Genomic DNA, 23,082 nt, shown 5'->3' on the forward strand with positions numbered 1-23,082 from the left:
GAAGAGAAATTGTTAACAACAGTAAACTGTTTTCGAAAAGAAAGAAAGTTACGAATCCAGGATAATGTTAAAGAGTCAAGTCGTAGGGCAGATAATTTAGAAATTAGGCGGCAGTGGGGCACGCGGTCAAAAGCTTTAGAAAAATCAAGAAAGATACAGTCAGTTTGAAGGTTGCAGTCCATGTTAAAGTGCAAGTCAGTCGTTAGTTCAAACAATTGCGTGTTACAAGAAAATCCCTTCCTAAAACCATGCTGATTAGAAAAAAAGAAATTGTGAGCTTCTAGGTGGCTGTACACGTGGGAGGTGATTATGTGCTCGAGCATTTTGCAACATATGCAGGTTAAAGATATGGGTCGATAGTTGTCAGGTGTATGAACATCTCCAGATTCGTGAATTGGTATTATTTTTCCTATTAACCAATCGGTGGGTAACTTTCCAGATGCTAGGGATTGTTGAAAAATATGGCATAAGATCTTGCTTGAGGCAGTGATGGTGTTTTTTAAAATCTTAGAATTAATGTTGTCAATGCCGGCGGAAGTAGATATCTTGAGGTTACTAATGAGTAATTTAACGCCTTCAACAGTGATATCGATTGGTTCCATGTATGCGGCATCAAGTTCCGGAAAGGTTGGAACATTGGAAAAGTCCTCCTGAGTGAAAACAGATGAAAAAAACGTGTTGAATACGGTGGGGCAATCGGCGCTAGAAATAGGTATGTTTTCTGTTCCGTGCAAAGTTATGGTGTTAGTATCTCTTATCGGAGATATGGTTTGCCAAAATTTTTTGGGATTGGAAGTTAGCAGCGATGGTAGGTCTTGAGAGTAATATTTATCTTTGGCGGAAGATATCGCTGAGCAGTAATTGTTTAAACTGTCTTTGTATATCTGCCAAGCCTCAGCAGTGCGCACGCGTTTAGCCCTGTTATAAGAACGCTTCTTTCTATTCCTTAGTTTGCGAAGTGACTTGTTGAACCAAGGGCTGGATTTGTCGTTAGTTATGGAGACTATCGGGACGTAACGGTCTACTAATGCTGTTAATTTGTCCCGGAAGAGCACCCAGTTGTCGTTTACGGATCGACAATGAAATGAAGGTAGTAGCACTTGGCAAAAAAATTCTTCTAGTTGGGAGTTAATCTCATCGTAATTTGCTCTGTTATAATCGCGAATTTGTTTAGTTGTTGTGCCAGACACGGGTTTCGGGATGCTAACAGCTAGTTGGATGAGGTTATGATCACTAAAGCCACTCATATTTGAAATGGAAGTAATTGTGTCAGGAGCGTTTGTGAAAACCAAGTCCAAGATATTGGAAGTGCGTGTAGGGGCCTTCACTATTTGGAACAGGTTAAAATCTAACGTTAGATTGATTAGTTCCAGAGACGCGTTACATGAAGATGACATATGTTCCCAGTCGATAAGCGGAAAATTGAAATCACCAAGAAGATAAACGTGGTTGGATGGACACAGCTGGAGCGCTTTAGTGACACTGTCCCGCAAGTCACTCAAAAAGGAATGGTTGCAATCTGGTGCCCGGTAACAGGCGCCAATTAGTACAGCACTGGAGGACACAGAAAAAGCAGCCCACACAATCTCGAGAGATGACCCTGAATCGATAAAATATGAATGAAGGGTTTTTTTAATGGCGATAAGTACACCCCCACCGCGCCTATTGATGCGGTCGTTTCTATAAATTTTGTAAAGATTATTTGTTGGCAGGATCTCATTGTCGTTGATATCTGGATTCAACCACGTCTCAGTTAGTGCTATTATGTCAGAGTCACTATCGTCTAAAAAGCCACAAAGTGTATCGCGTTTAGGTAGCAAACTTCGGATGTTAGTGTAGGCCACTGAGAGCGAGAGAGCGGCTTGCGGCAAGAAAGGCAACTGATTATTTTGCGAGCTTGGGCTTGTGTCTAGCTATCTGGTAGATTGTTTTACTGAGTCGCTAGCGGTGTCGTAGACATATACTTGTTTGTCTATATAGAGCTTGTCGAGCACCAACTTAAAAGGCTTTTCAAGTGGCCTGGCAAAAGCTACCAGCTTTCTTCTAGCCACACGTGTTGATGGCGCGAAGTCTTCACCAATTGAAAACGTTGTCCCCCTAAGTTTACGTGCTGCGGACAGGATACTTTGCTTGTCCTTGAATGAACACAGTTTTGCGATTATGGGCCGTTTTTTTTCAGTAGAATATTTTCCTAGGCGATGAACCCGTTCGTACTGCATACTGGTTGTGGGAAGTTCGAGTTTTTCTTCGCAAAACTTCTTAATTTTTTCTTCAGACGTGGCCCAATCTTCTTTCTCGTCATCCTCGATCCCGAAAAATAATAAGTTCGATCGTCTTAATCTGTTTTCTGCATCGTCACATCTGTTTGTTATTCGCTGTAGCTGGCTTGAAATATCTTGCAGGCTATTCTGAGGGGGAAGCGCTTCAGTGGTAGCAGTTATGGTTCCACAACCTTCAAGTGCAGTGACTCTCGCTAAAAGTTTTTTGATTTCTTCGTTAGTAGCGGCTTGTTCGTCCTTGATGCCCTTAAATTCAAGCAGAACTGACTTCAGCCCAGATTCCAATTTTTCAATTGTCTCCAGGGCGGATTCGAAAGCAGCGGACTCAGTCTTGCTCATTGGGCCAGGGTTCGACTCAACATCGCCCAATAACATGAGAAGCAAGTTAACGAGGGAAGAAGATACACACTGTAAACAAGTCAATATCAGCTTTTTAACACTAGACAACTCCAATGGGCACGACACCGCAATAAGACAGCAATTGCTAGTTTTGGCACATGCGGCACGGTTCAAGTAACTGACCTGGAACAATAGCAGTTGTGAGCAGCGCATGGTTACAGCGGTGTCGTGCCCGACGATGCTGGTGGCTGGCTCCAATTTATACTTTGATGCGCTTGCGTCGCCGGTATACGTTCCCAATCCGCGTTGCCAGACAAGGGGAGCAGTTGCGTCCAAACACGGCTGGGATTGCGGCAGGAATGGCATAAGCAGCGGTGGACCAAGGAAGCTCGTAGGGAAAGAGCCAGGAAGCCAGGAAAGGACGCCCCATGACAGTGCGGCCTGGAACAATAGCAGTTGTGAGCAGCGCATGGTTACAGCGGTGTCGTGCGGATGATTCGTGCATCTGCGAATGGAGACTGTTTTTACAAAGCTTCAGGCGTTGCATGCAGTTATCTTTGCAAGATATATGTGCAGAATTCTTTTTTCTTTCCTGTGTGTTGTAAGCAGGGTGCGGCTCATGCTTGGAAAAATATGTATATTCGTTTGCTTCGAATACTTCGAAAGCTTCAAAGACAAATTCGAGACGAAGCGAATATTGAATAGCACATTATTGAATTGAATATTTGAAGATATTGATTATTTGCCCAAGCTTAAATTTCATCCTTTGGATATAGTACTGATGTTTATTGTCTTGCTTGTATCATGAATGAAAAGGTTGTACAACTGAAGCACACTGCTTTTCTGCATTTGTTTGTTGAGTATGAGGAAACGTTGCATATACTTGTCACAGTGAACTGATTACAGTGAACAGCATAACTCATCGTATCCGTTGCCAAAAATCATGACCACATGCTGCTGTGTTCAGCGAAAAATACACATTTATTGGTGGATGAAGACTCTAAATACTTGGACGTCAGCTGCGTCATGGCTGTTGAGGCATAGCTAACGCCCACAGTATGCTAAGAGCAAATAAAGATGGGTGCTCAATCTAGCTCATAGGGCTCCTGGAAAGTTGGAGTGTCGTAGCGATAGCACATTCCTTAGGCACCAGCTGCATCAGCAGCTGACACCTGTCCACAGCATGGGCAACATTACTCTTGTCCTATTTCTACCACTCTTTTTCAAAATCCTTTGTCCTATTGACGAAACATTGAGCACTTCTATTTGCACTGTTAATTGTCTCGACTGCTTCTGCAGACATGCAAGTGGGACACCACCACTAGGGGACTGTTTTTATTAAAAGCATGCTTTGAATAGAAAAAGAGCTCACCTCACTTTTTATAGGTTGAGGGCACAAGTCCTGTTTTTGACCACGAGTTCGTAGCACCATCAAGAAATAATCTCAATCCAATAAGTCAGTTTGATCGGCTTTTGGACAGTACTTTCATATTAAACATCTCTATAACTTCACACAGTCCTGCATGTTCCTCCAAGGTCACGTTACTCGAGACATCAGTTGTTATCTTTAAAAGCTGGTATACCTTAAATTGTTTTTCTTTTATGATTTGTTTCTTTTATTTATTTATTTTTTATTTATTTATTTATTTATTTATTTATTTATGCAGGGAAGAGGTCACACCTTCGGAAAACCTTCAACAAGGTGCAACCAAGCCAGGAGACCATAGAACACTTCAAGCGTTCACCAATCTGGCAGATGGAGAATGAATTCTATGACTTTGCAGCCGAGCAATTTGAGTTTGCCAAGAAACGGACTTTAGTGGCTACTCAGGATGGGCAGCTGACAGAGCTTGGCCAGCAGTTCTTCTACGAGAAGATTCGACCTAAGTGATCAGTGATAGTGCAGTGTGTGACCCTTTGCCTGGTTTGAAGCCAGAACTGCCTTAATCAGGCAGATTTCATCAAGCCATTTTTTTCCCGGGGCTGTGCAAATGCTTGACACTGGTTCTTTGTATTGAAAGCCAGCATCAGATGCGACAGGGTATGCAGGTACCAAAGCATTAATCAGTATGGTGTTTGGTGCTAGACATTGACCGCTGCGTACGCCTGCAAAAAGCCTTTTCAAATGTGTGCATAGCTCTGCTCTCAATGGGCAAAACATGTGAAAAGAGAAAATCGAAGGTGCTTCAACATGCTGGTAACATTCTCATCATTAAAAAAAGAGTAATTTTAAGTTCCAGATGGTCATTTTACTGGCAGGCATTCATTACTGACACATTTTTTATTTAGAGGATAATCAAAAGATGTAATCATTGAAATTCACAATTATTTCATGGGAGCAAGATGTCATCACTATAGAAATGTCTAGTGAAAGTAATTTTTAGTACAATTGCATCATCATTAGTCAAACAAGGCCAAGGTAAACTGGCCTGTTTTAATTGGTTTGAAGTGCTTTCTAGGCAAGCACCCGGGCGAAGAGCTGGTTTAGTCTGCCTGCCATTTTTAGATAAATTAAAGTGGATCTGTTGGTAAGTGTTTAATTAGGGTTCAATGTTTGACTAATGAAGCATTGTTTGAGAAACCTGCAGGCAGTCATTTCAAAAAAAAAATTGTTTGTTTATTAGATGAGAAAATGAAGGTCCAAGTATCAGTATTTGAATTTCGCGCCGAAACCCCAGTGCCGGTACGTCAGCGTGACGGCAGGGATTCCAAAGTATGTTTTCGCATTTGGGCCGCGTTGGCTGAGTAAAGATTCCCGAAACTTGCCATGTTTGATATTTGGTTCCTTTAGAACACAATGTAGTCAATCTGTACCGGTATATATAATTAGTAGGCCCTAGAAGATGGCATCAAAATCCAAGAGGTCACAGCTCCTAGGTGCGGGAACTTAAGTAGGCGTCGCCACCCGTATTTCGTTCTTGTGCTTTTTCTGGCTTACCAAACATCTTATCGTTGTAAGAGTGGTGTTTTTGGTGTTGTAGAACGGTAATTTACTGATGCAGAAGAAATAATTTTTCACTTTAGTGTCCCTTTAAACCTTACAAGCTATAATGATTATTATTAAATACTGAAAGTGAGGACCTACTTGTGACAAATGCTCGCTCAGAATTGTATGGTGGCATTTTGCTGTTGCATTCTCCATGCTCCAGAGCAGTGGAGACTGAAAACAAAAGCTTTCATTACTTTGACACTTAAGCAGCGAGGGAGCTTTGTGATATGGTGCTCGCCAGATGACGAGAAGTCAACACTTGTCACACAACCAGTGGGTCATATATATTTTACTAAGGCTATACATGCACATATATTACAAGGGGGGGGGGGATAAATAATTAAAATAAAATGAACTCGTGTGGTTGGAGTGAAAAGAGAAAGGTTAATGTTTACACTTTCAGGGCTAAGGGACAGGTTGTCACGTACACATTATATTATTTTCGTGCTTTTTGCACATTTAATCAGACATAAGCATACCCATTACAGTGACATACTATACTCACGGACATCTTACTGTGGCTATGAAGGGAAAGCTACGGAGGCAAAGCATGCACAAGTGAGAGCACTTCTGAAAAGAGTCCCGCCTTTCCATCCACGTTAGTTTAAGCTGGGGAAGAGAAAACATACACACCTTATTAGCAACAGTTAAATAGGACAAAACACATGACTCAATGCAAAAGTTTACCTGTTTTGCAGCTTTTCCCTTCCGTGTCTGGGCAAACCTGAAACTGTCCCACGTGGAAGCTGCGTTGATTCAGCGTCTGTTTTGAGCAAGCAAAAGCACTCCGAAATGCTGGCGGACTATGTGGCACGGTAACGCATGTGCAGAAGCTCCACCCCCGTAGCTTTCTCTTCATAGCCACAGAAAATTGTCTGCGAGTATAGTTACGTAGTACTTGTGCTGTGCTTGTTGCCACTTCGCAAACATTCCTTTAATTGCATTTTATCTGTTTCTGTTTAATATTAGTCGTATTGCCTCAGTATCACCATTTGTTGCTCAGTAGTAACTGCAACTGCTTCCCCATATGGGAAATGACAAAAAAGCACATAGGTCACACCTAACACATCCATTCTGTCTTGACATGGTATGCATGTAACTGGGGGAAATCTGACCTGTTTTTATGTAAGTAATCAACAAGTAAAAGATAGGTTGTCTTAACTAATGTCATTGCTAAAAACAAACCCATAACTGCCTTGTGCAAGATAAATGCCACTAGAGCATATGGTAAATTTTTCGTCTGTAAAAGGCGGAAATGCTGAACCCTATATGGTACAATGCATCTTGCGCTCTGATATGCAGGTGTAGTTTTGAGCTGGTGTCATATTTGGACGGGGTGGAAAGTAGAATCCCTTGAAGCTGAATGTTGCCTTGAAGAAGTCCGACATTGCTAACAGAATCGTAAGGCCAACAATGGCCATTTCTTTGGTGCATCTGCACTGTGGTTTGCAACTGTTGGGCCCCAGTTGCACTTTGGTTTAGCTAAAGTTTTTAGCTTTGCCTACTTACTATGCTGTGGTTTATTTAGTTTATTGTATGTTGACTAAAGATAAGTTTTTAATTTGTGTTTTTTGCATACCCAGGAAAAGAACAAAGCTTTTCGTCTAACCACAAAGAAGAATCCATGCAGTCTCAGTGCCCCTATAAGGAAAAAAAAAAGAAAAAGAGAAAACAAAAATGTCCATGAGAAAGAGTTCCACTTTTGTAGCCCCCTTTCTTTTCAGTCTCTGTTTTTATTCTTACATGTATCATTGTGTCTGCATGTCAACTTCAGTGCTTGCTTCCGATAAGGTTATTTGCTCACATCAATTTACATTAGATTCCTTGCATTAGTTTCTGCATACATTTCCGTACATTTTGTTGTGAAACGTGTTTTCACCTTGTGAACAGAATATATTGAGACTTGTTGTTAAGGCCATAGTATAAGGCAAGGGTTTCAACTTTCTGACCTTGAACCTCACCTGCCTTCCTAGAGTGCAACTGAATTCCCCACCCCTTACTTCTTTCCACCGATATGCTTTTCAAACAATGAGTCTTAAATGCCATTCTTTCTCGTAAAGACTATCGAAGTGCGGATGTGGTGGTTTTAATTGTCAAATTCAAGCTGTAATGTAAAAATCCGCTGAGGGGGGTATGTAGTCGGATTCATTTTGACCATTTGCAGAACCCAGAAATGCCATTTGCGGAACCCAGTTTGGGAACCCCTGTTACAGGGGGCCCTATGACAGTACATTTTGTTTGTTGGTTGCATGATTAGGGTGTGGTGATGCTCTCAGCACATATTGAGAGCACATATTTTTCATTTACCTAGTGAAGGAACTTTGGAATGGAAGCTCTTGCTAAAGCAATGAAAAATACTTAGAACTCTTACCTCTGTAATAGCCATCGTTCAAATTTTTGCCAATATCTTGCGCAAGGAGATGTAGCTGTTATACGAGTTTGTACAGGTGCGGCCACTGCTAGCAGGAAGACGAGAGCCCATGGCAGCGCTCCTCGGAGCGCCACCCCTGGCGCATTGTGAAGCCTTGGCAGACAACTCACTGTAGCAGACGACTCCCCGGGCTTTTCGCCAGTCGCTTTGATTATGCCTGCCCCAGAAGACTTAATGAGGGGCTGGTGGTGGGGCACTTCGGGCAGTGATGCCATGAGCTTCGTGTTCCCACTAGTAGTGGCCGCACCTGTACATAAATCGAGATCATGGTGAACATGCAGCAGGGGCTTTAAGAAGCTGACATGGTGTCACTGGGATCATCTCCCATGCCTGCAGTGATTGATTAAAGGCACAGCATGTCAAAGTTAGATATACTAGCTGATATATGAAGGTTCGTTACAGCGCAACACGAGACACGGACAAAAGGAAGGTATAAAACAACGACACAGCGCTGATTCTCAACTGATCTTTTTGTTGAAGATATGTCTAACATATATATATATAGGTGCCAGTTCATAACCATGACATGCACGAGACACAGAGATACACCGAGGCAACTCAGACCACCTGATGCATAATCAAAAGTACCATAGGTAACGCAATTCCTTGTCATGAAGAGTGATAGACGGTTCGCTGATACTTGCCGGTCCGAGTCGAGAAAGAACTCGACTGCTCCACGAAAGAACTCGATTATCCCTAATCTTTATATTGTAAGCCTCAGTGATTTCCCTTGTCAATTGGCTTGCGTGTTTATAAATTACATTAGTTCTTTTAAAATAGGGGCGACAACCATATGACTTGCAATGCTCCAGGACATGAAGTGGCGCAACCCCTTGAAGAGATAGCTCATGCTCCCCAAGTCGAACATTCATGTAGCGCTTCGTTGGTCCCCTGTACCCTCTACCACAACATAACGGCATGGCATATACAACTTGCTTAACAAAAGTGATGTACCCGTTCACATGGTTGACAGTGCACTTTCCCTTTACTTGCTCAGCATATTATCAACTAACGGGCATATGCGACCTATCTTATGTTTTGCCGAAAAACGAACATCAATGCTGTACCTTGAACCAACATTCTTAAGCCCATGTACCAACTTGTGTACATACGGTACTACTGTGTTTTTCTTTTTTTCTTCTAATTTAGTTTTACCACCTTGATCATTTATACTCTTGATGCCACGAACCATACTTTTACTCACAGATGAAATAATCACTTTGGGGTAACCAACGTCTAATAAACTATTTACCTGATCAGAAAAGGCAGCCTTCGACATATGAAAACACGACTTCTTTAATGCAGCATTTAGGGTAGTCTTCGCTATAGCCCGCTTCACTACCTTAGAATGACCGGATTTATAGTTCAAAATAGGCTTAACCAAGCTGGGATCATAATTCCAGCACACATGATTTTTACCAAAGCTTAACCTCAGATCAAGAAACTGCAGTTGATGATTTTAGGGACTTCGAAGTAAAATCAAGGTCCATGCCGCGCTGCCTGAATACCATAAAAATTTCATAAACACCCTCGGGCTGAACGTCGCTCTTAAAAATACTGTATAACGAAATCATCAACATAGCGGAAAACATTATTGGAAAGCTTAGCAAGGTGGCCCTCTAATTGCCTATCATCATTGTGCGACATCATTCATCATTGTGTGACAATGATGAAGAAGCCTTCATCAATGGTTGCGGTATCTCAATAGAAGCCTTTCTTGAACTTGTTTCCTTTTACTTGAGATCTACCTTTTGTTTCATGGAGATGGGGTCTGTGTATACAAAAATTGGGGGGTATGCATTGGCTCGTGTGTAGCTCCTATCATTAGTGACATTTTTCTAGGTTATATTGATACACCCGTGTACTTAGATTTAGATGCACATTAAAGACCCCCAGGTGGTCCAAATTATTCCAAAGACCCACACTATGGCGTGCCTTATAATCAGATTGTGGTTTTGGCAGGTAAAACCCCATAATTTAATTACTGCAACATTGAAGATTCTAGAAAAACTCATTATTGTCTTGAAATACATAAGTTCCAAAAAAAGAATATTTGCGTAACAGACATTCCTGTGACCACTTGAAAAAAAAGACAAAATTTCAATATATGAAAAAAGATGACTTAGAGGAATTCAGAATATACATTCCAAAGATGAATGTTCCAAAAACACTCCTAAAAAATGTATGCAGATCTGTGGGAATTGGTGTACGTGAAGTGTGAAGTTTTCGTGGGCCAGCAAGGCAAAGTAGTGCATTACGTCGAGAGACGCGCTGCAGATTTCGGTGATGAACGTGTCTCAACCATGATGGTGCACCATGCAGAGCATGCAGAAGTATTATACAGCACTAAAACATGCTGAATCGCAAGACACAGTGTGTTTGACCTTGTAGAAATGTGCCATAGTATGATGAGAGATGCACAACGAATTTCGGCAGCAAATGCCTCCCGCAACTTCTATCTTTATTGTTGGCTAGACAATGCGTGCGCTCACATTTTATATGTAAATTGTTGCTATACAATGCACCAAACATGCCAAACAGTTTCTCTCGTGGCTTGCACATGGGAAATTTGTAAAGGTGTTTTATTCTCCCACTTTAGGCATGCATCCATGGCGTAATGGTTAGGGTATCAGGTGTGCGTGCCAGGGGGAGCAGGCTCGAAACCAACCATCCGGAATTTATTTTCTCATTTTATCCGTATAGTCGGGTGTCAAGGTAACCCTCTAGGTCATATGAATGGCCAATGCACCATCAAAGTGGGGAAAAAGCCAAACAAAGCTATCGCTTTAAAATAATCAGCACACAAATATTCTCGGTGCACAAAACAAAGAGGTTAGTCTTTCTGGTTCCTGGTCCATGCATTGAAGATGTTCCTCTAGTTTGTAAGTCAAGTGTAGACTGTCCATTTCTGGCAGCAAACATTTTGTATTTAAGCGGACCTCCTAGGCGGCCATTCCCGCATTGAGGGTCGGTGTGTTTCAGCGTCCCTCGTAGCTGAGCAAACGAGCACACCGAAGGATGAAAGAGCTAATGCGTTGCGCAGCGAGTGATGAAAGACTGTGATGTTGAATTGAGCATGAGGAAGAAAGCAGAGGAGGAGGGTATGGCGAAAGCATGAGACGAAAAGCATAGTGCCACACCAGACGGGCTCTGCAGCGACGGTGCGCCAGAGTACTGCGCGTCAGACACATGGAAATAAAGAGCTGCATGAGCGGAGGCAGCTCTGTGGCAGCTGCTGTGAATCGCGTTCACGAATCACCAACATGCTGCCTCCCGCGATCTCCCAATTAGCGAGGTAGTCGCGCCACACTTCACTCCGTTTGCAACATGCCGCACGAGACAGATTTTCCATGACAGCATATATATTGAAATGAAAACGTGTATAGAGCTGTGCTCAAACTTCATATTAGGGATTATTGTTATCGCTGCTGAATTTTTTTGTTTGACATTGGGCTCCACATACACAGCTTGCAGCTTTACCTTTTCTGCATCTTCCTGTGTTGATGTTGAAGTTCTGTTTCTCATTTTTGAGTAGGAACATCTTAGTGATCTTAACTGTCGAGCCTCAGCAGCTGCAAGACAGGCCCTATCTTGAAAAACAGCTGTTAAAGCTGGCACTTCTCTGAAACTGCAACAGTTCTAAATGTTGTGCAAATGACCAGCTCTGTATGTTGGACGTGCAGCAGACTAATGGAAGTGCCTGCTAGAGGAATTAAACAACTTGGAGTCAGAACCTCTGGTAGACAGCTGCCAACATTTTCTTTTAATTATGACCCTTCATTGCTTCCACACTGTAAATAGGACAATTTGATGTTGTCCTCTTACTTATTGCTTGTGCTCTGGCAAAAAATTTGATGTTGATGTACCATAATCATGAACTGCATACATTTCTTTTTTTCAGAGATGGCAAAACAAATTTTTTGCAAACTTGTAGGCCTTAGCTTACCGAAAGTTCTGTAAAAGTTGGTTTTGGTTAATATGAATGAGCATGCCAGTGATAGAGGCTTACTTTTGAAGATTTGGAATGCACCATAAGATTCACTCCCTATTTGCTTGTACTGGCAGTGCAAATATTCAGTGAGACGGGACTCCGGAATGTTGCAGCGAGGTTCTGCCAAAATAATTTTCTGGTCTATGTAACTATTATGTTGCACGCTTTGCATGTAGTGAATGACAGTGATTAATTATATCAGATTTAAAAGGGGCTCTTCTCCAAATGCCATCCTGATTGTCAACCACTGGTAAATTTAATCTATTTTGACCGTCACTGAAAATGTATAAATCATACTCTTTTTTTCTGGGGTGGGGGCAGGGGAGGGATACTGTTTGGAACACTGTAATCAACGTAAAGAATATGATCACAGGACCTCTTTAATTTAGTCTTGTCTGTCTTTTGTAATTTGTTCCTCAGTGGTAATTGCTTGGTGTCATTGCTGGACAGTAGAGACTGCCAGTGTTTGTGGGGTAATCTATCTTCACTAGATTTTTATGCACTTGTTTGATATGGTCTTGTCGCTAAACATTTCTCTCTCTGGAGGCAACAATGTATACTTAGAGCAAATGCAAAGTTTATTCTATCATGTATGCATTGTTGTCCGGATGACTCGGCATGATTTTAGTGGCCTATAGGATTTTTATTCTTCGTAAAAATGCCGAGTTCTTAGGTTCAAAATGCATATTTGTAACCTTCTAAAGCACCTCTCAAGTTTTTATTATTGGAATTTCTTTATGCAAGGAAACATGTACAAAAGTTGTTTGTTATACGTGGGGAAAACGTCCAAAATTGCATTTACGCCATTTGCTGTCCGAATGAGAAATATGGGGTGTGGTTGTGAAAGACTGAAACTGGTGTCTAGCACCAAAAGATGCCTTCCTATTGTCAATATATATACTAATTTTTCTCTCGCTCTGTTCTGACTTGGAAAGCAAACTATCTCACATGTTGCAGTGACTTGTAAAGCAGTGGGTATTACAGAAGGGAAACTTTTTTGAGTTGTGCACCTCAGTGGATGCCATCATGTGGGTTTCTTGGAGAATTCAGCCTGGTTGCAAACTGTAGGTAAAGCATTATTTTCCAAATGTGAGATTGTGACATGCTGCTACATTGTTGTCAGACAGCTACATGTCCATCATTCAACTAAAAGCACCGACACAGTGTAAGAGCTTAGAACTAGTACTTAGTGAAACTGTGACATCCAACTAGGAGATAAATGTTGGTAATTAAAAACCGGTAAATAAAGTTGCCACACAGCAGATGAAGATTGGTCCAGTAGGATGCAGTGCAGCATCCCAACACCAGTATAGTCAACAATGTGTCATGTTGTTGTGTGTAGTGGCACGTGGCTTGTTGTTGAAGTGAATAGTGTACATTAATGGACTGCTTCTCGGGGCATTGATAGAAGGATTTTGTGGTTATTGTCCGAGAGTCGATTATAACTTGCAGTTTCTTTCTGCTCGCCTATGTTGTATGACACCTTTATCTTGCAGTAATTTGAGTACAGTATCATGCTCTCAGGGTGAACCGTGGCCATTCGTTCATGCTGTTTGGCATCCATCAGTAGCCATTTTTCACTTCAAACACCTTGAGCTTCAGAAGAACTGCAGCAAGGTGACACAAAGGGCTGCAAGCTCTGCTTGCAATTGGGTGCAGTACAAGCTAAACATGGTATTTTGTCCACCATCTGGTGTGTCGTGGAGGTTTTGGGTGCAGTACGGTTTCCAGAAGGCCTGCTGTAACCTTGAAATTTAATTTTTTTTAGTGCTTTATTTTACTAGAGTAAAGCACAGCACACTTGCTAGCGAGACAGCTTGCATCAGTTGGCTTTCTCATGCAGGGTATTCTGTTCTCTACATTCTCTGTGCTCTTCCATGAGGCTGAACATTGTGTGGAGCGTTAAAGGAACTGTCTGCCGTTATTTGAAGGGGCTCTGAACCACTTTTTATCAAAGTGGAGAAAGGCATTTGAAGTGAAAATGGGCTATTTCAGAAAGACTTTGCCGCAGAAAAGTACTTCAGTGCGTTCAGCAGTAGCGGAGTTATTGGCAATCGAACATGGCCTGCGTTGTGCTCCCGTTTCTTCTTCAATGCTTTGCACCGCGAAGGCTACGGCGCAGTGGGGTGTGCCCACAATGCTCCGCCTTCTAAATGTCGCTATGGCGCGCAGTTCAAGTTTTATTTTGGATGTTAACGTAGACTCCACGACTTCTGCCTCTGGACGACGCGCTAAACATAAGCCAAGCGCGGTTGTCCTCAGCGAGCCGCAGTGCACTTGGCCAGTGGACTCGTGGCTGCACCCCGCAGCGGCTGCAGTATTTACGCCATGTAGCCAACCGCAGCTTGATGTCAGCTATTGGCTAGTAGCAGCCGTCTAAGGGAATGACGAAATAGGGCGTCTAGAAGAGAGAGGACAGGGCCTTCTGTTGAAAAGAGAGTGTTTGAGAGAAAGGTGACTATGCGATCCGCTTGCGAGCTCCACGCACCGCGCACGACAGCAAGAATTGGTTGAGATGTTCACAGCAGCGTATGCTACCCGCGGACTATGTTATTTCACCAAGCCCGAGGGGTGGTTCAGGGCCCTTTTAAGGACTTTCTATTTTGTAGAGTAATAGAGAGCCGACCATTTGAAGCAGAAATTCTTAAAATAGCCATTTTTGATCGGCGTGGTCTCTGCTTAAAACTGTGTATGGACGCCAACAACACTGATTACTGGACCTGTACAGATCTCAGAGGCCATGTGTCAATGCGGCACTCCGTTCACTGTCTGGGAAGGTGCAGACAACTTGTACACCTTTCCTCTCAGTTCTTCAATCACAGATGACCAAATCATGATCTGGTGTTTTTATAGCAGTGTAGCAAGGGTCATACAAGCGGCTGTGGAATGTTAGCATGCTTGCAATACTCCAGACCAAACCGTGCTCTACGTAAATAAGTTTTCATGCTCAATGTGTAGTACAGCAAAGTAACTTAAGTCCCACAGGGATGTTTGGATACTACCTCTGCATTGTTTTCATGACTAGACTGTGCTCCTTGTGACATGAACGGAGCAGGCGGAAATGGTTTATAGGTTCCATTGGAAAAAGCAGCTGTTGTAAACTTGATTTGTGAAATAACCTTCTAATCCCCAGCATATTGTAAGGGACGTCAACTGTTTGCAATTGTTATTTGGTTTCTAATTCACTGTTGAATAACAAATGCCGACTGCATCATTTAGGATTCATCTCCGAGCTCCTCCTGCGAAATGTTTTGCATATGATCGTTGAGAGTGGCTTAAGAGATTCATTACAAGACATCCACCACTGATAATTGATTATATGTACTCTATATGATGGAAATGCAGTTTTAATGCGACAGCGTTAAGGAGCCCGTGTCGCAGGAAATTCGGTGCTGGCGTCGGACTTCGTTTCAGCAAAAAAATTTTCAAACCACACATACCCACGCCGTCCATGTGACGCAAGGAATTGACTGAACTATTTGAATTCCTCAAGCTAAAATACGTAAAAAAATCGTAAACTACGACCTACACACAACTTACAGACATGATAGCTATCGGATTGTAATTTGAATATATGAGAAAACAATTCTGTTGCGCGAAAACTCAAACCCCTTTTCCAGCGTTTCTACAATGCATACATCGGAGACAGCGTCCGCCATTTGCGCACGCCGGCGCGTAAATATCAGAGTCCACGGAGCGGCGTGCCCGCTTCCTTGAAACACTTCCGTATGCGGCCCATGCAAGAGGCCGCGTCTCTCCCAGAAAGCCCGCCTTCGTGGATAGCGTTTCGCCGCGAGCGTTTCCCGATAAACATTACGGTTACATATGCTGCAGTTGCCGGGAAGAGTGAGAAGCAGTCGGGGATCTCTGAATGCTATCGCGTTCCACTTTTAAAGGCGAAGCTTAAGCGTCCTTCAAATTTTTTTCTATTTGTGCCCCACTAAGACTCACATTTGTTCTTGCAATTGGCTTACGTTGCTTATAGCAGTGGTCAATTTATGCATATGTATATGATGTATTGTAAGAATTCTGATTCATTTAATATTCTTTCAGAATTTTCACTCAGGAAGAACCATTAAATATAATATAACTCTAACTGTTCATCAATGTGTAGTTATAGTTTTGTGGAAGATATGGGTTTAAGAAATTTCATAAAACACTTGCTATGAATTGTGAATGGTGTAGGTGAGTGAAGGGCTCTGCAGTGGCACTAAGCAACATGCAGGTTAAAGGCTCGCATACTTCCAGGCACTGCCCCATCCATTCTCATCCACAAGTAGGTCCATTAGGGTAAAATTTATGCTCCCCCCCCCCCAAAAAAAAATAACTATCTTGCATGTGGATAAGAAGGGATGGAGCATTACAATTTATACAGTTGGAATACACACCTATTTGTGTTCTTTGATTGCTAGACTCGGGGTGCCACCACTCTTGGCCGTCATGCTTTTGTGGCCGTGTGGCTCACATACATTACAATTGTATAAATGAGCCACAATGTGTAGTCAATGGACGCTCCTTTATGGATGTGCTATGCACAATGATTTGTTTTACTTGATCTACAGGCTTGTATATGTCGCTTTGCAATGAAGGAGCATTTTACTTCGACCAGCCGAGAAAACTTTGTAGGCTAGAGGCTGGTTAAGTGAGTGGTTTATATAGCTGAAGGGAAACGAACGAATGCAGATATACGTTGCCGGAAACTTTTTATATATCTCGCCCTTGTGCTTGTCCTGTTTCTTTGAGCAAATTTCCGCCATATGTGTTCGGCAGAAAGCTGTGCGAGCCACCAAGTCTTTCACGCGGGTCATGTGTACTAATGCTGTACATTTATTGTAGCTGTGTCACTAATCGTCTTTCAATGCATTCGAGGCAATAAAAGTGGCCGGTGCCTGATTTTCTTGTCTAGAACAGCCTTTCGTTTTGTCCCCTGCGTCCGTGTATGCCACATGCATGTGTAGATGCCATAGACATATTTTCATTGTTATGCGCCGACCAAAAAAAAAGAGCCACTACGATTTCTTTTTTATTTCCGCCAAGAAGTTCACTATACATACTCAAAACAGTGTTGGGCCCTATTGGCCTCGAGCTCCACCACTGGAAAAGCTGGCGCCACCGTCGGCGTGACGTGCTAGGAGGGATCACGTGGACATATCGGCCGCGTCGGCTGCTTCGGGAGCGCCGAAGCGAGCTGAAAACGAGTTTAAATTCCCTCGTACGCTGCGATCCTCATTTAGTGGCGAAATTATCCCGCTTCGAGTGTCTCCTTTACAACGCTTGAAAGCACTACAATAGGTAACGGCTGCCTTTGAAGGCGCGCAACATGGTAGGCTACTGCTCGGTGCCACAGGGCCGGACGCACGTAACGGAGGTCGGTGTCATCCTTATTCACACGTAGCTGCAGGACAAGAAGCTGCGTGAAGCTCGGCTCGCGAAACATAAAACCGGCAAACAGTCATCGGCTACAACTCGGGTGTGCAGCAAGCACAGACGCGAGGAAGATTTCTGCTACGGCGCCCCGTCTGCGATGTTCTGAAAACGGGCACTGAGACGGTCGCCCCAGTCCGCTGCCCGACTAATGTCATGACGGTTTTGTCTATGAACTTGTCGATGCTATAGATACTGGCAAGTTCAGTGGAGTGGAAAGGCAGCGGTAAGAAGCAAATTTAAAAAAAGCATGGCATTTGGTCATGTTTGTGTTAGGAATTAATGTACTGGATTACAAAAAAGGAGCAGCGGGAAATTGCACGCTGAGAACACTGATAAACGTACACTGCGACGCAACTCGAGAAATAATATTGAAAGGTCACAGAATTTAGAAGAAAAAAAAAGATTGAATCGTCGCGACGGCACATCACAGTTCCCGTAGGGGTCGAAGTCTCTACAATGAAATTATTTTTGAACAGCTCTGATGGCGCCCACGCAACAATGGTTGCTTTTATACTGTCAAATGCTCATATTCTGCAGCCTAAAGCTCATGGCGCGGTGCGAAAACGCGCGCGCGGAGAAAGCGAAACAGTGCGCGGACAAGCATGCAGACGCGCAGTCGGTTGCTGCGAATCTGCGCGATCGCTGCATTGAAGCTTCGTTCTGTTACGCTCCATTTAGTTATACAAACACTATAAGAACATATTTCACATAGTTTGCTCTCAGCGTTTACCTACCTTTCACGCAAGAAGCCGGTTCGGGAGACTCCATCACGGCGACCGCGCGCAGTGGCGTTCACTGTACGTATTCGGTAAAGAGATAGCGTCTGTAAACGATTGTGTGCTTTCAGTTTGCCCAAGATTATTATTTAGACAGTAAAAAACTTCTCTCGTTTCGAAAGTACTGACAGAAATGTCCGGGAGAGCTCGCGCGTGGTGTTTTCAGTGAGCGCTGACAGCAAAACCTATGAAGGGCACGCCACGTGATCCCTCATAGTACGCCAGCGAGGCGCTTCCGATAGATGGCGACTCCGTAACTCCTCGCCGCCAATAGCCATTGTGGCTAGTGTCGGGTCCACGGAACGAAATGCATTTTTATTGCGATAGCAAATTGTATGGATACTCCAGGCGCATTTCTGCCGTCTGTCTGAAAAACATTTATTTAGATAGGTTTTGCATCAACACTAGGTGGGCTCCCCCTTACGGGAGCCCATTGGCGTCGGCCGCCGCCCGGGCCCGCTCGACCAAGGCCCGTTGGGCCGTCAGGTCAGAGCAGCCGAGCAGGGCTGCCTCCCGGGAAGGGTTGGGTAGGGGGGTTAGATTTGGGGTTTTTTGACATGCCCATACCATGTGAAAAATGTCTGAGGACTTTTCCCCACAGTGCGGGCACTCCCCCGTGCAAGCGGGGTCAAAATATTTTAAGGCTGCCGGGCACAGCAGAGTTTTGGTATAAAGGCGAAGGAGAATTCGCTCCTCCGCCTTTGTGAGGCCCTTACAGGGCTTGGGATAGATGGCATGGCCAGATTGGTAGAGCTGAACGATCTCTTTGAAAGTATAGGCGGGATTGGGTTCGGAGTCCGGATCGGTGGGGGACGAAGGTGATGCCCGGAAAGTGAGCGCGCGGGCGACGGCATCGGCCGTCTCGTTTCCTTCGAGGCCCGTGTGAGCGGGAGTCCAGATAATCGTACGGTGCGAGGGGGCACCGAGATAGTCGCTGTTTTGCAAAATTTTGTAGGCGAGGTACGGTATGTGCCCCTGCTCAATATTGCGGCAAGCACCCCTCGAGTCGGTGATGATGACCCGCGAGTGTTGATCTGCGGCGGCTAGCGCGATGGCAACCACCTCCGCGTGTGTAATGTTGTGTGCACGGAAAGTGAGTCCGTTTACTGCTGTGTTTTGGTGGACGACTGCGGCCGTGTACCAACCCCCATGGTACGGGCCGGAGGCGTCCACGTAGAAGACTCCGTGTTTGTGTCCGTAGTGGCGAGCCAAGGCTTCCGCCCGCGCGAGGCGTCTGCCACTATGGTCCTCTCGTGTCATGTTGACCGGAAGAGGGCGCACGTGCAGGGCATACCTCCACTGTGATGGGATATGTACGTGCTTTTCCGTATGTATTGAATGATGGATGTGTAGTCGGGCAAGGAGGCGGCGACCCGACGGCGTTTCAGAGAGTCTCGTGTATTGGTTCAAGTGTGCCTCTCGCAGCTCTTTAAAGGTGTTCACCATCCCCAGGCCCAGGAGGCGCAGGTTGGAGGTACTGACCGGGAGGTCGAGGGCACGCTTGTAGATTTTACGGAGAATGACTTCGAGTGCATTCTCGTCAAGTTTGCGTAGGTGGAGGTATGGAGCCGAGTAAAGGACTCGACTGGTTACAAATGCATGCGCCAGCCGCAAGGAGTCTTTGCATCGTAACCCCCCGCGCTTGTTCGAAACCCGGCGGACCATCCGGCCCACCTGGTCCCCCACCTTACGCAATTTGGCCAATGTTGTGTCAGCTTTGCGATTTTTGTGAATAAAGAGCCCCAGTACTCGGATCTCGTCATGTTCGGGTATGGGTCCACTGTTAAGGGAGAGGTCGATTTTGGTGGTGCACTTTGGTGAGGGGCGTATGTGCACAAATTCAGATTTGGTCGGGGAGCACTGAAGGCCGCATCGACGGGCATAGTTGTCTACGATGTCCGCCGCTTGCTGCAGGTTGGCCTCCATTTCTCCTACCGAGCCGTGTTTAGCCCAGATGGTGATGTCGTCGGCATACAGCGCGTGCTGGATGCCGTCGATCCTCGCCAGCTGAGCGGGAAGTCTCATCATCGCCAAATTGAATAGGAGGGGCGAGAGGACCGCTCCCTGCGGGGTCCCTCGCGTGCCTAATTGGTATGGGCCGTGTTCGCTGTCCTGAATCCGAATGTATGATTGTCGGTCAGTGAGAAATTGCCTAATGTGGTTAAAGGTGTTTCGGCCGCAATCTGTTTGGGAAAGATGTGTTAGAATAATTTCGTGGGTCACGTTGTCGAAGGCCCCCTTCAAATCCAAAGCGAGTACTACTTTGTCACTTAGGGGATATTCGATCGGGTCCAGAATTTCTCGGTCAAGTTGAAGCAAGACATCCTGTGCGGACCGGTGTGGGCGAAATCCGAACATGGTGTCTGCGAAAACATTTTTGTTCTCCAGAAACTCAGACAGCCTGTCGCGCACCATCGTCTCCATTAATTTTCCCACACAAGAAATAAGGGAGATGGGGCGGAGGCTGTCTATGTTGATGGCTTTACCAGCTTTGGGAATGAAGGTGACCAGAGCGGTCTTCCAATCAATTGGGAGGGGTGTTTCCCCGATCCAAATGGAGTTCATGTAAGCGAGGAGTGTGGAGTAGGCAGAGTCGGGAAGGTTGGCAAGTAATTTGACTGTAATTTTATCCCGTCCCGGTGCCGTTCCTCGCTTCATTTTTGCTAGGCCCGCCTTCAGGTCGTGCAGCTGGAACGGTTGGTCCATCTCCGCGTTCTCGGAACCTGCATACGAGTACGCGGGCCCTCGGGGGTCCTGCTGAGTACAGAGGTATTGATCTCGGAGTTTGCGTGCCAATTTTGAAGTGTCTCCATCGAAGCAGTGAATGGCTCGTTGGAGATGTTTTTGTGTTTCTGCTCGAGTTTGGGTGGGGCCGATTAGGGCGCGGAAGAGGCGCCACGTACTCCGGCTGGACATTTGTCGCGCGGCCGTATTGCATCGGTCCACCCAGTTAGAGTCAGCGAGCTGGGCCGCGCACTCTGCCGCTCGTTGGGTGAGCTCAGCGATGCGAATTTTGAGTTTCCGATTGTGTTTTTGCCGGCGCCATCGGTGGACAAGGCTGTGCCGGGCCTCCCAGAGGTGAAGGAGGTGGTTGTCCACCTCCGGGGTCGCCTCAGAGAGTTGAATTTGAGTTTCCGTGGAGCGAAGGGTGGAAACCAATTGCTGGGACCAGACGTGGTACCCTTGCTCCTGAATGGGGGTCGAGTTGGTGTATGTTTGTCGGAATTTGGTCCAATCGGGCAATTTTGCCTGTGCGAAAGGTCTTGCCAATGGATGGGTGCGAAATGTTGTATTGAGTATGCAGTGGTCGCTACCGAGGGTTTCCTCGGTGTTGACCCAGTCTACATATTGAATGTTTTTGGTGAGGGTAAGGTCCGGACACGTGTCCCGGGTCACGGAGTTACCCACGCGAGTTGGGTGGGCAGGGTCGGTGTGGAGAGTAAGGCCCAGCGTGGACATAAGTTCCGTCAGCTTACGTCCACGTTTCTCTTCACGCGCGTATCACCAAAGTGTGCTGGGGGCGTTGAAATCGCCCACGATCACCAGGGGATCCCTGCCCGCAGCCTTTAAGGCGCGGCTAAAAAGGTCTGCGAAAGTGATGTTGGCTAACTTAGGGGAACAATAAATGTTGAGAACGTGTAGTGGTGGGTCCTGTTTTCGTAGCGGAAGGAGGGTCACCATCACGTACGAGAATTCTGTTTTGAGGTCAAGGTCAACGAAGTTGGCCGTGTAATATTTATGCACGCAGATACAGGAGAGGGGGTCCTGCTGAAACGTGGTGTAATTTGTAAGTGTGGCGCCGCTCCCTGGCTCCTGGAGGGCTACCACAGCAGGAAGGTGCTCGAATGTTGTGAGGAAAAATCGTAGGTTGGCCCGCTTAGCGTGGGCCTTGAAACCTCGACAGTTCCACTGGCTAATTAGGATGGGGATGGCCAATTTGGATCGGGGGAATTTCCTGAATTTAGGGATGCCCGCCATGATCGGTAAGATTGGTAGGGGGTTGCGAAGACGATGTTCCATCGCCAGCACTCACGGGGAGGGGAGCATCCTCCATTCCGGAGAGTGAGCAACTGTCTTCGTCATCGAAATCGAGTTGTCGTCGAAACATTTTGGGGTACCGGCCGGACACGTCTTTAATTGGGCCGGCTCGCCGGGTGGTGCGAGAGGTTTGCGCGATTTGTTGAGTTATGAGAGAAGGAATCATCTCTGTCAATTTGGCAATCGCGGCATTCATGGCCGCGGAGATTTGGGTTTCAAGAGCGCAAATCCGGCTGTCCATACGGGCCTCGAGGGCGTTGATCCGGGCCTCGAGAGCGGCTACCGCGCTAGGTGCCTCCGCCGGCGCTTCTGTCTCGCTTTCCATTACTTCTACTGCGGGGGTAGGGTGGGGTTGCGTCAATTTTGCTTCGAGTGCTGTAATTTTCTTTAGCATCATATCATTTTGCGCCTGGAGAGCCGCGATCATGTTTTGTTCGGCGCTGAGCGCCGCAGGAGGAGTAGAGGGAGGGGAGGAGGAAGCAGCCCTGCCCGCGCCGCTCACCTGTTTTCCTTTTTTGACGGCGTCGGCCCAGGCCCCGGCCACGCCGTGTGGTGGCGCCGTAGATTGCCTCCCGGCTTCTCCGGCAGGGGGCGCTAGCTTGCCCGTCTTGGTGACGTCCCGGTGCGGCGACCTACCGGGAAGCTCAAGATGGCGGTGTTTTTTCTTGACCGCCGTTTTGGTCTTGCCGCCCTTTTGGGCGGCTATCTTGGAGTTGCGGAACTTTGCAGTGCACTCGCGGGAGTTGGTGGCGTGTCCACCACCGCACACTGAACACTTGGGCACGCATTCGTGAGGGGCCCGCACCCCCTCT

The 23,082-nt window shown here is 45.6% G+C and overlaps 2 protein-coding genes across 3 annotated transcripts in view; one reads left to right on the plus strand and one right to left on the minus strand.

Moving 5' to 3' along the window:
- Nucleotides 1-16,937, plus strand: part of LOC126547752 (heparan sulfate 2-O-sulfotransferase 1-like) — a 58,801-nt gene extending 41,864 nt beyond the window's left edge. For both annotated transcript variants that reach the window (XM_050195728.3, XM_055063430.2), the window contains exon 7: nt 4,286-16,937. In XM_050195728.3, the coding sequence (XP_050051685.1) occupies nt 4,286-4,509 (224 nt within the window). In that variant the 3' untranslated portion in view covers nt 4,510-16,937. The remainder of the gene's footprint in view (nt 1-4,285) is intronic.
- A 1,679-nt stretch (nt 16,938-18,616) lies between these two features.
- On the minus strand, nt 18,617-19,526 carry LOC126548138 (uncharacterized). The gene has a single exon (XM_050196256.3). The coding sequence runs from the start codon at nt 19,490-19,492 to the stop codon at nt 18,653-18,655; it is 840 nt and encodes a 279-aa protein (XP_050052213.1). The 5' UTR covers nt 19,493-19,526; the 3' UTR covers nt 18,617-18,652.
- Nucleotides 19,527-23,082: the final 3,556 nt, after the last annotated feature.

Source organism: Dermacentor andersoni, chromosome 1 (assembly GCF_023375885.2).
Source record: "Dermacentor andersoni chromosome 1, qqDerAnde1_hic_scaffold, whole genome shotgun sequence".
NCBI lineage: Eukaryota > Metazoa > Arthropoda > Arachnida > Ixodida > Ixodidae > Dermacentor > Dermacentor andersoni.